The sequence below is a fragment of the Mauremys mutica genome, chromosome 1 (genome assembly GCF_020497125.1).
Source record: "Mauremys mutica isolate MM-2020 ecotype Southern chromosome 1, ASM2049712v1, whole genome shotgun sequence".
NCBI classification, from domain to species: Eukaryota; Metazoa; Chordata; order Testudines; family Geoemydidae; genus Mauremys; species Mauremys mutica.
The window spans coordinates 366,489,402-366,502,239 of NC_059072.1; the positions used below are offsets into that span (position 1 = coordinate 366,489,402).

A 12,838-nucleotide genomic window follows, 5' to 3' on the forward strand; every position below is an offset into this window, starting at 1 on the left:
TAAGGTGGGAGCAGAGCCGCAGCCAGAGCCGGAGCCAGAGAAGCAGCCCAGGGAGCAGGTCGGTGCTGGGAGCAGAGCCACAGCAGCCAGAGCCAGAGAAGCAGCCCAGGGAGCTGGAGCAGTGCTGGGGCTGGAGCTGGGGCTGGAGCAATCCGGAGCCGGGTGCAGTGAGCACCTGGGGACAGGGAGGGGAACCCTGGGCAGATGGCCCAGTGCAGGGAGACGCCCCCAGCCAAGAGTTCTTGCAGGCCAGGCTTGGAGAGGGATCATAAGCCCGATGGGGGTGGGGGTGGGGAGCCAATACTGGGAAGAAGGGCCCTGCCACGCAGAGCCTGAGGGCGTGTGGCCACTGCCAGAGTAAGTGTCCGAACTGCGACATCCCTGCAGCACAGCCAGGGCCTGGGCAGGAGACCTGGGCCGTGTGAGGGACAGACTGTGAACTGCCCTGACATTCCAGAGATGGGAGTTTGGGGGTCCCCTGTGCCACAGGGTGGGGTTCCGGGTTTTCCTTTAACCTTTCCCATTTTCTCCTCATTTCTTTATTTGGTTGGTGTTTAATAAATTTGTATTTACTTGAACTATATGTAATGATCAGTGGGTCAGGTAAGTACCCGGAGCAGACAGACCACCCTAAAGTGGGGACACCATAGCCCCTGAACTAAGTTACCACAATAAGGCTGGGGGTTGAGCCCCCAAAGAGTCCTGGGCCCAGCCTTGTTGGGGTTACGAGGACTCTGTCACACAGGGGAGTGGAAGGGGAGTCCTCAAAGTCAAGCAGGCCTCTGGGTAAAGGGAGTGGCTGCAAGGTCTTCCACAATACAGATAACAATAAGAAATTATAAACACAGTGATCCAGCCAAATCAGGGCCTCGACCCCCTTTGCCTTTAGCTACAGACAAAGATGAAAACATTTTTGCCAGCTACAGAGTGTTAGTAACTTGTATACAAGTGGACACGGTCCCCTGTTCAGCTTGGACAGGAGAATTTGTTCAGTCTCATTTCAGAGCTTACAACCCCAGGTGCTCCACACTGGAGAAATACCCTGATTAGCCAGAGGAGCAGGCAGCGAGTTCAGCTGTGGGAATCCAAGCGCCCTCCAGCCGGGGCAGTGCTGGAAAGTCTGACTCAGCCTGGAACATTCGATTTCCATTCCGCCTGGGAGAGACTGGGAGGAAATGAACCGAGAGGGAGAGAACAAATCCAGTGCAAACACTGATCCAGTCTCTATCCCACCCAGAGGGCCCCCCTTGTTCCACAGCAGCTCTGGAGGGAAGGCCTGGCCTCTTTCCCACGGACAGGCCCCCGGCAGCTCTCCATCCACAGGAACATTATGTTGGTGTTGCTTTTACTAAATTTGTTCCCCCAAAGCGACCCCAGTGACTGGGATGCATTGGTAGGTTTCTGAGTGGGAGCGGAAGACGAGTCCCAGAGTTCACATCTCACAGGAACGGGAAGCTCACAAACTCCAGCTAGTTCTGAAAACCTCAGATTCACCTTGAGAGGATGGCAAAGGCTCAGGATTCCTCTTCCAGCCTTTCCTCTGCATCTCACCCAACAAAGAGTCCCTGCCAGAGCTGGGTTCTGCCTGTCATACTGCCACCCAATCTCTCTGTGCCTCAGTTTACCTATCTGTATAATGGGGATATGTTCACAGTGACTTTCCTTCACTAGGTGCTTTGAAGATACTTTAATGAAAGGTGCAGCACTGCATGGTCATAGTTACAGGTGAGAATTACTGATCCCTGATCCGTTAGCGACAGCCCCGTGTGCCTGCAGAGAGTGCTCATGTCTCCCCTCAGCCATCTGTCTCCAGAGCTGTCTGTCTAGAACCTACCTATCCATCTTGGGCATTTACAGATATCAGACCATATAGAGACCTAGCCATTATACATAGTTCTCTTACTAATCAGCTATAATTTTAAAATATACACAGATACACAGAGCAGCCAATTCGTCTCTGACTCAGCACAGAGCCCAAGAGTTCACATCTCCCTTTGGGAAGGTCCCTTAATTACTGTTTACTCCTAAAGCTGGATAAAGAGCACAGAAGCACAGAAATGGAAAGAGAGAGATTGGCTAGAGTGTCTCCAGTCTCCAGCCTGTTTACATCCAGATGCCACTTTTCCCCAGAGGCTGAGCAAACCTCACTGGGATTGCACAGAGCTATATTATAAATGGAGCACACGCCTATGTCGGCTCTCGGCGTGGGGTGTTGCTGCAGATGCTGCAGTGAGAGAGGTATGGGACACGGCTACCTGAGGGGGATTCCCAGGGAAGACGCTTCCGTCTCAGGATTCACAGGTACCCATGTCTTACAGAGGAGCTCACCTGCTCGACAACCGCAGTGCAACATGGGGATGATGGGATAGAGAACAGGTCTGTGGTCCTTTCCGCTTTCCACAGCCATTAAAGATGCCAGGGCCCTTCCCACAGGGATGAGTTTGCTCCAGTATCACTGGCCAAAAAGTCCCTCTTTCCTGTGCCTCCCTGGCAGGTGGCCTCCAGCTCTGATTGGCTGCATTTCAGTTACGCAGTAGATCCTTTAGGATGAAAGGTGTCAATAGATGTACAGTACAAGGCCAAATTCTGAGGCCATGGCCCCACTGAGGCAAAACTCTCCTTGGAGTAAGAACTGAGTAAAGAGCTCAGGAGTCAGCTGTGTATTAATGCATAGACACTGTCACCTCCTCCTCTTGCATCTCAGGGCTCTGGCTGTTAATGGGGGGAAAGGGGCTGTTGCATGAGTTTTATCTGCTGGACAGCATGGAGGTACTAGGGCTCCTCACTGGAACAAATATTAGAATTTTACAACATGGGCAACACACATTTTATCCTAGCTTCATTCTATTATTTGGCTGAACTGTTATGCCTGAAATGTTCAAAAAACAAATCAGGCTGAAGCAGACACCCAGCATGAGAAATTTCAGTCTAAATGGTTAAAGCTGGTAAACTTATAAGCAATTAAAAATGAGGTCTCCTAATGGAAGGTGTCAGACAGCCTTATCTAATGGTGGGGCCACCAGAACTAGCTACAGTGGCCAACCCATTTGTGAATCCCATTCAGCTAAGCTCTTTGCTGCAGTAATGTCTCTGGTAAGGAGTTTCACAGGCCAAATATGGATTATGTAAACAGTTTTCTTTTACCAGTGTTATATGTTCAGACTTCCAATGGAATTGAATGTTCCCTTGATCGTGTGTTGTGAGACAGTCAAAATAAATGCCTGATCTATTTTCTTTATAGATAGATGCATGGTGTTTAAGGCCCAAAAGGGACCATTAGATAATTCATTCTGAATTTCTGCATAACACAGGCCATTAAATTTCACCCAGTTACCCCTGCACTGAGCTCCATAACTTGTCTTTGACTAAGGCCTGCTCTACTCCAGGATTTTACATAATAGAATCATAGAGCCACAGGGTGAGAAGGGACCAAAATGGTGATCTTCTCTAACCTGCTGCCAAGATTCAGGATTTGTTGCTTCTAAGCCATCCAGGACAAAAGGCAATCTCGCCTCCTTTGGAAAATGTCTATTGAAGCACCTTCCACAACCTCCAAGGCATCTGTTCCATTTTCCTCCTTTTCTTACAGTTAGGAACTTTTTCCTGAGATTTCATCTACATCTGCTCTGCTGTTGTTTGAACCCATTGCCTCTTGTCCTGCCCACTGTGACAAGAGAGAACGCAGCCTTTCAAGTATCTGAAGACCATTGTCATGTCCTTGCTCAATCTTCTCTTTTCCATAAGAACATAAGAACATAAGAAAGGCCGTACCGGGTCAGACCAAAGGTCCATCTAGCCCAGTATCTGTCTACCGACAGTGGCCAATGCCAGGTGCCCCTGAGGGAGTGAACCTAACAGGCAATGATCAAGTGATCTCTCTCCTGCCATCCATCTCCATCCTCTGACGAACAGAGGCTAGGGACACCATTCTTACCCATCCTGGCTAATAGCCATTTATGGACTTAGCCACCATGAATTTATCCAGTCCCCTTTTAAACATTGTTATAGTCCTAGCCTTCACAACCTCCTCAGGTAAGGAATTCCACAAGTTGACTGTGCGCTGCGTGAAGAAGAACTTCCTTTTATTTGTTTTAAACCTGCTGCCTATTAATTTCATTTGGTGACCCCTAGTTCTTGTATTATGGGAATAAGTAAATAACTTTTCCTTATCCACTTTCTCAACATCACTCATGATTTTATATACCTCTATCATGTCCCCCCTTAGTCTCCTCTTTTCCAAACTGAAGAGTCCTAGCCTCTTTAATCTTTCCTCGTATGGGACCCTCTCTAAACCCCTAATCATTTTAGTTGCTCTTTTCTGAACCTTTTCTAGTGCTAGAATATCTTTTTTGAGGTGAGGAGACCACATCTGTACACAGTATTCGAGATGTGGGCGTACCATGGATTTATATAAGGGCAATAATATATTCTCAGTCTTATTCTCTATCCCCTTTTTAATGATTCCTAACATCCTGTTTGCTTTTTTGACCGCCTCTGCACACTGCGTGGACATCTTCAGAGAACTATCCACGATAACTCCAAGATCTTTTTCCTGACTCGTTGTAGCTAAATTAGCCCCCATCATGTTGTATGTATAGTTGGGGTTATTTTTTCCAATGTGCATTACTTTACATTTATCCACATTAAATTTCATTTGCCATTTTGTTGCCCAATCACTTAGTTTTGTGAGATCTTTTTGAAGTTCTTCACAATCTGCTTTGCTCTTAACTATCTTGAGTAGTTTAGTATTATCTGCAAACTTTGCCACCTCACTGTTTACCCCTTTCTCCAGATCATTTATGAATAAATTGAATAGGATTGGTCCTAGGACTGACCCTTGGGGAACACCACTAGTTACCCCTCTCCATTCTGAGAATTTACCATTAATTCCTACCCTTTGTTCCCTGTCCTTTAACCAGTTCTCAATCCATGAAAGGACCTTTCCTTTTATCCCATGACAGCTTAATTTACATAAGAGCCTTTGGTGAGGGACCTTGTCAAAGGCTTTCTGGAAATCTAAGTACACTATGTCCACCGGATCCCCCTTGTCCACATGTTTGTTGACCCCTTCAAAGAATCTAATAGATTAGTAAGACACGATTTCCCTTTACAGAAACCGTGTTGACTATTGCTCAAGAGTTTATGTTTTTCTATGTGTCTGACAATTTTATTCTTTACTATTGTTTCAACTAATTTGCCCGGTACCGACGTTAGACTTACCGGTCTGTAATTGCCAGGATCACCCCTAGAGCCCTTTTTAAATATTGGCGTTACATTAGCTAACTTCCAGTCATTGGGTACCGAAGCCGATTTAAAGGACAGGTTACAAACCTTAGTTAATAGTTCCGCAACTTCACATTTGAGTTCTTTCAGAACTCTTGGGTGAATGCCATCTGGTCCCGGTGACTTGTTAATGTTGAGTTTATCAATTAATTCCAAAACCTCCTCTAGTGACACTTCAATCTGTTACAGTTCCTCAGATTTGTCACCTACAAAAGCCAGCTCAGGTTTGGGAATCTCCCTAACATCCTCAGCCGTGAAGTTCAGCATACTCAGTTCCTTCAACCTTTACTCATATGGCTTGTATTCCATCCCTTATATTATCTTTGTCTCTCACTGCTGGACACTTTCCAGTTTCTCTATATCCTTTTGATACATTGGTGACCCAAACTGGACACACTACTCCAACTCAGGCCTAACCAGCATCAAGTACCGGAATATTATTACCTCCTGTGACTTGAATGCTATGCCTCAGCTAATGCAACATAAAACTGCATTTTCTTTTTTTTTTTTTTGGAATAGTAAATAAATATATCAATATAACCCGAGTGCAGATAGCATGAGGTCACTAGAGGAATTCTTCTATCGACCTAGGTAGCACCTCTTGGGGAGCTGGATTACCGATGCTGACGGGAGAACCTCGGCCATGAGTGCAAGTAGTGTCTATACTGAAGTACTACGGCAGCACCGTTGTAACGTTTTATGTGTAGACAAGCCCTCAAGCAGGTCTGCCAGAAAAGCATCCCAGTCTGGATGTGCAGCCATGGGGAGTTGGAGAATCTCCCACTCCAGGGGGTTGGACTAGATGACCTCCTGAGGTCCCTTCCAACCCTGAGATTCTATGATTCTATGATTCTATGATCCTTACCTCTTATTGGAATTTTCTGGATTCAGCTTCCAACCATAGGGCCTTGCTCTGACTTTTTCTGCTAGATTGCAGAGTCTGTTATTACCCATGGATTTCTCTCCATGAAAGTCTCGTTGGATCATCTTTTTGATAAGATGAATAGATGAAACTCTTTAAGTCTCTCTCACTGTCTGACATTTTCTACACCCTCCAATCATTTTTTCTGGCTCTTTTCTGCACCTCTCCAATTACTGAATATGCTTTTTGAAATGTGGACCCCAGGACTGGACGCAGTTGGTTTCACCAATGCCACATGCAAAGGTAAAATTCTTCCGCTGCTCCAACTCACCTCTCCCCTGTTTATGCATCCAAGGATCGCATCAGTCCTTTTGGCCACAGGATCGCACTGGGAGCTCACAATGAGTGGATTGTCCATAGTGACCACTAAATCCTTTTCAGGGTCCCTGCGTTCCATAATACAGTGCCCTAGTCTGTGGGTCGGGCCTGCATTCCCTATTCCGAGAGGATCACTTTGCATGTGACTGTATTAAAACATTTTGTTTGCATGGGCCTCTCTCACCAAATGCTCCAGAACAATTGGTGTATCTGCTCTGGCCTTCTCATTGTAACCACTCTGCCAGTCTTTGGGTCATCCAGAAATTTTATCTGCAGTGATTTTCTATTTGCTTCCAGATCATTCATGAAAATATACAATAGCGTAAGACTGAGAACTGATCCCTGCAGAACCCCACTGGTAAGAGCCCCTTTTGCTGACAATGTGCCATTGACAATGGCTTCCTGAGATTTTTCATTTAGCTAGTTTTTGGCCCATTTAAAGTGTGTTCTACTGATATTGTAGAGTGTTCATTTTTAATCTGAATGTTTTCCCCTGCTAAATCAAATGCCTCAGAGAAATCCAAATCTATTGCATCTATGTGGCTCCCTTGATTAGCCAAACATGTACTGTCATTCAAGGATGAAATTAGGTTTATTTCACAAGACCTGTTTTCCATAAACCACGTTGTTTACTGGCATTTATTATATTCCTAGATTTGATTTGATTTTTTGCACTATCCCATACAAGCTTTTCCTTTGTTTCCTAACTTAGTCCAATCTTTCTTTTCAAACTTCCTCTTTTTTTAATAGTTTATGTTTAACACTGTATTTGCCTTTTTATTTTCTAGGGGGTCTGCTGCTGCCTGATTGCATACTTCTGGTTCTGAATTAGATGTATGGTCATCATCATCGGTCAGTTCGTAACTCTGGTGTTCATAATTCTGAGGTTCTACTGTTGATGCTGTTTAACATTACCCTTGACTGCTAGTGGACTGGAAAGTATTTAATCACCTCATGTGATATGAGTACCTCATGCTGCTTCTTTCTGAATGCAGAAGAAAAATATTTCTTAACAACATCTATCTTTTCTGCAACTTTAACAAGGTTCCTTTCTTGCTCTAGAATTTGGCTTAAACATATTTTACGATTTCTTTTGTTCTTAATATACTTAATAACCCCTTTTTGTGACCCTGTCAACCATGGATTTTCCCCAGATGTCTTTAACATCTCTCATCAATTTTCACATATTCCAGTTCGTATTGCTTGCTATCATTTTGCCATTTTCACATTTGTTATGTATTTCTTCCCTGCCCTTCACGATTGCTCCATTCACTTTGCCATTGAACCAGTTTCTTAGCCAAAGCTGTCCACCTCTTTGACTGTGGAATCATGTTTTTTTAGCTATGAAATAATCTCTTAATAAAAAACTCCAAGTTTCATTTCTATTTTTCTGTCTAAATTTTTCCTCCAATAAGTTTTGATGGTAATTTTCCTCAACTTTGGGGAATTTGCCCTTTGGAAACACTAAGTGTCTCTAGATATTGCTGGTTGAGAACTGTTCTATGTCTGTCAATTTGAATGCAATCAATTCCATTCTGTTATTTTGTTCTCCTCTACCATATGCCTCCTTCTTTTTGTCTTATCTAAACGAAAAAGTCACAGACTTTTCAGTCTGTCCGCATATGGCAACCTCTCCCATTTTGATAGCCTGACTCAGAAATCCCCTTTCTATCTACTGCATCCTTTATAGAGACTGTGTGACCAAAACTGGGCGCATCTCCAGAGCAGTTTATTCTCCGTCCCGTTCCTTAGGCGTCCAAACATTGTCTTTCTTTTGGCAACACTGCAAATGAGCAGGTGTTTCCGTGGAGCTGCTATCACTGATGCCCAGGGCTTTTTCCTGAGGTATGTTCTAGTTGGGATATTTCCCCTTGGCACATATCTTGGCAAAGGTTTGGTTTTTTCCACTCTCATATTTTGAGCAACTGGGTGAATGGGGAACTTCCTACATCACGGACTCTCTAGCTTGGCTTTCATTGCATGAAGGAACAATGATGGATAACCAACATTCACACTTTTGTTTACTGCTAGTACCTAAAAACATAGAATATCGGGTTGGAAGGGACCTCAGGAGGTCATCTAGTCCAACCCCATGCTCAAAGCAGGACCAATCCCCAACTAAATCCCCAAATCCTTAAGTGATTTCCCACACCATGACATGTAGGAATTATTTAAGCATGAAGCACCAGCAAATATGGAATTGGCATTGGTAGGGTCAGTTTTCATAATGAAAATGTCATTTTTCAATATGTGAAAAGCGATTAATCTCCTTCACCCACCAGTACTGCATGTTGTTTCTCATATTAACATTGTCTCTCTCTCCATCCAGGCATTTGTACTGTGACCATCGCCCTAGACTCTGGGCACATAGAGGAAGTCAGGGGAACATACGGTACATGCCGGAGACACCGTTCTGCCTCACAGTTGGACACCTTCTCCCCTACTCCATGGCAGATTCCAACACAACTGACTTATCCAACCCCTCCACCTTCATCCTGCTGGGAATTCCTGGCCTGGAGGTGGCCCATGTCTGGCTCTCCATCCCCTTCTGTGCTATGTACGCCATAGCCGTCTTGGGGAACTTCACCATCCTGTTCATCGTGAAGAGGGAGCCAAGCCTCCATAGACCCATGTACTATTTCCTCTGCATGCTGGCTGTCACCGACCTGGTCCTGTCCACGTCCATCCTGCCCAAAATGCTGGCAAGCTTCTGGTTCAATTCCAGGGAGATCAATTTCAGTGCCTGTCTCACCCAGATGTACTTCGTTCACTGCTTTTTAGTGATGGAGACTGGGATCTTTGTGGCCATGGCTTTAGATCGCTACGTGGCCATCTGTGATCCGCTGAGATATTCCACCACCCTGACAAACCACATGGTGGTCAAGATTGGCCTCACTGTGGTGCTGCGCGGTGGCATGTTTGTACTGCCCTATATCCTCCTAGCAAGGCGGTGGCCATATTGCAGAACCAACATCATCCCCCACTCATACTGCGAGCACATAGCCGTGGTGAAGCTGGCCTGTGCCGACACCCATGTCAGTAGTTACTATGGCCTTTTTGTGCTATTGTCTGTGATTGGTCTGGATGTGTTTTTTATTGCTGTGTCCTATATCCAGATCCTCAGGGCCATCTTCAACCTCTCCACAAAGGACGCCCGGCTCAAGACTTTTCGGACCTGCAGCTCCCACCTCTGTGTCATTTTAGCCTTTTACATCCCAGCTCTCTTCTCCTCCCTCATGTACCGGTTTGGCCACACAGTGCCCCTGCATTTCCACGTTCTCATTGCTAACGTGTACCTCCTGTTGCCCCCCATGCTAAACCCCATCATCTACGGGGTGAGCAGCAAACAGATCCGGGACAGGCTGCTCCGGCTCTTTACTCATAATGGGACCTAAAGTTTTCTCCTGGTGCTCTGGCTTTCAGACTGAGCTCCGTGCAGAGCTGGCTGGTGACATGGTGCTGGGCCCTCTTCCCTGAATCATTTACTGGATAGTCAAAGAGACGTTAAACCCTTTCCTGGCCTTGCTGTGCTGTGTTAGTTTGACAAATTGGGGAATTGGTCTTTGTTCAGCTCAGTAACCATAGGCCTGATGCTTTTTTAATGGCTGGTAACTGGATCCCCGAGGCCCTGCCCTGTGCCCCGCTTCTTCCCTCAAGGCCCTGCCTCCTCCCTGCGTATTCCCCCGGGTCCTGCCCCTGTTGCTGCCTCCTCTCCTCCCCCATCAGTTCCTTAATCATCTCTACAGCCCTCCTCTCCCAGCTGGGCTCCCTCTGCTCCAGGGCTGGGACAGGAGCTGCTGCAGCCTGACCAGGAGCCTGCAGTGAGCACAAGGAGGATGCAGCACTGGGACTGACAGGCCAGTCAGGAGCAGAGCGGGAAGCCAGGAAGTCGTATAAAAGCAGCTGAGGGTTGGGAGCAGGATTTTGTGGCAGGCAGGTGAGACTGTGCACCATACAGCTTGTGGGCCCTAAAGCTCAGCTACGGAGTCCTGAGGGCAGAGACCCTTGTGTGGCTTATTTCCTTCGCTTTCAGCTCCTCTTTGTTCCCCCCGACTGGGGGCCTGTAGCAGGCAGGGCCCTGCAATGGGGATGGGCTGGGAGCCCTTTGCCCTGAGCCAGGCCTCGGGTGCAGGGCCAGGGATCAGCTTTGAAGCTAAGAGGACAACACTGGAGAGAGGCAGAAGGATCAGCCCCCGTGTTAGTTGCGAAGGCAGGATGCTGGGCAGAGAGTGCGGTGCCTTCGGAGATAAACATTACACCATTAGCTGGGTTTTTACACAATTACAGAGAAGCTTATCTGGAACTACAGGGCCCCCATTGCCCAGGGGCTGAAGCTGAACAGTGAAGCTGAGTCTTACGTGCGCGCTGAATGGCACTTTTCATCACTCCGTCTAGAAGCTATTTAGCCAGGCTGCTGAGCAGCATTATCCCTATGTCATTGATCAACTGAGCCACACAATGAGATGGTGGCAGAGCATCCAATGGGAACTGGGAGTCCTGACCCTCCCAGCACCATTGCTCTGGCCATGAAGGGGCATTGCTCCTCTGGGTTGAAATGATCTAACAGAAAGAAAGGGGGTTTCTGAGACAGGCTATGGGAATGGGCGAGACATCCCTATGTGGACAGACTGAAAATTTGGGGGCTGTTTAGTTTAGAGAAGGGACAAACAAGGGAGCATGCATGCATCCGACGAAGTGGGTATTCACCCACGAAAGCTCATGCTCCAAAAGGTCTGTTAGTCTATAAGGTGCCACAGGACTCTTTGCTGCTTTTAGGGAGCATATGATAGAGATAGATGATAGACAAACAAGGGACGGGGGATTTGATAGCTGCTTTCAACTACCTGAAAGGGGTCTCTCAGTGGTACCTGATGACAGAACAAGGAGTAATGGTCTCAAGTTGCAGTGGGGGAGGTTTAGGTTGGATATCAAGAAACACTTTTTCACTAGGAGGGCGGTGAAGAACTGGAATGGGTTACCTACGGAGGTGGTGGAATCTCCTTCCTTAGAGGTTTTTAAGGTCAGGCTTGACAAAGCCCTGGCTGGGATGATTTAGTTGGGAATTGGTCCTGCTTTGAGCAGGGGGTTGGACTAGATACCTCCTGAGGTCCCTTCCGACCCTGAGATTCTATGATAGAGGAGAGGAAAATAAAGAATGGGACTATTTACATTCAAATGGACAAAGAGATCACAGTTGCCTACCAGTACTATCTATAGACACGTAATGCTTCATAAGGGGGCTAATTCCCCAAAGCTGAGGCAAATTATGAGCAAAATGGATTTGGAGATAACTTTAGACAGAACAATGGGAATGAAAATTGAGAGTTCTATAGAGGAGATAATTGGATAACTAAAACGCCATGATTCCAAACTGAAAAAGGTGGATAACTTTGACTACACACCCAGTTCAGTGGGAAAAGAAAGGCAGCAACTGGGGGTGGGTGGGGAATGGGGGGAGCAAGAAAGTTATTTATTGCTGAGAAAATGAAAAATAGACAGCAAGCAACACAAATTGGATGTTATGAAAATTGATAAGGGATGTTAAAGAAAAATCAATGTTTGGCAGAGCTACATATCACAAAATGGAGTTTATTAAGTATATTAAGAACAAAAGAAATCAGAGAAAAGCTTTACACCAGTTATGAGAGAGTGAAACAAAACTTGTTAATGTTGCTGAAAACGTAGATGTGTTCAAGAAATAGTTTTGTTCTGAGCTGGGAATGAAGCAGTATGATGTACTCAAATTACATGAGGTGATGAATTATTTGCCAGTCCATTAGCACTCAAGGAGGATGTTAAACAGCTTCTACAGAACCGTAGAGTTCTGAATACCAGAATAATGAAGTGACCGATCAAGCACATGTCCAATTCGGAACCAGAAGTACGTAATCAGGCAGCTGCAGAACAAAAATAAATAAATTAATCTGTATTAAACATAAAGTAAAAAATAAAGGTATGTTAAAAAAAGATTTCACAAGGTTAGGAAACAATGGAAAAGCTGGTATGCGATTAGTTTAAAATAAAAGTCTAGTATTATAATTAATGCCAGTCAAAAACATGTTTTATGGAAAACCGATCTTGTCAGATAAATCAGATATTGTCTCATCCGTTAATGAGAGTACACATTTGGTTGATGAAGGAAACCACATAGATGTAATAAACTTTGATTTCTCTGAGGCATTTGATTTAGTACTGGAAAATATACCAGTTAAAAATGAACACTGTAAAATATCAGTAGAGCATATGTCAAATGGATTAAAAACCAGCTAACTGACATATCTGAGAAAGCTGCCCCACCCTGGCACCTTCAAACTG

At 45.5% G+C, this 12,838-nt stretch overlaps 1 protein-coding gene across 1 annotated transcript; it reads left to right on the top strand.

The window, feature by feature from the left end:
• The first annotated feature begins 8,970 nt into the window (after nt 1–8,970).
• Nucleotides 8,971–9,918, top strand: LOC123373976 (olfactory receptor 52R1-like). The gene has a single exon (XM_045023333.1). The coding sequence runs from the start codon at nt 8,971–8,973 to the stop codon at nt 9,916–9,918; it is 948 nt and encodes a 315-aa protein (XP_044879268.1).
• Nucleotides 9,919–12,838: the final 2,920 nt, after the last annotated feature.

Excerpts from the sequence above, each read along its gene's own strand:
- LOC123373976 (XM_045023333.1), top strand. The coding sequence starts at position 8,971 with ATGGCAGATTCCAACACAACTGACTTATCCAACCCCTCCACCTTCATC.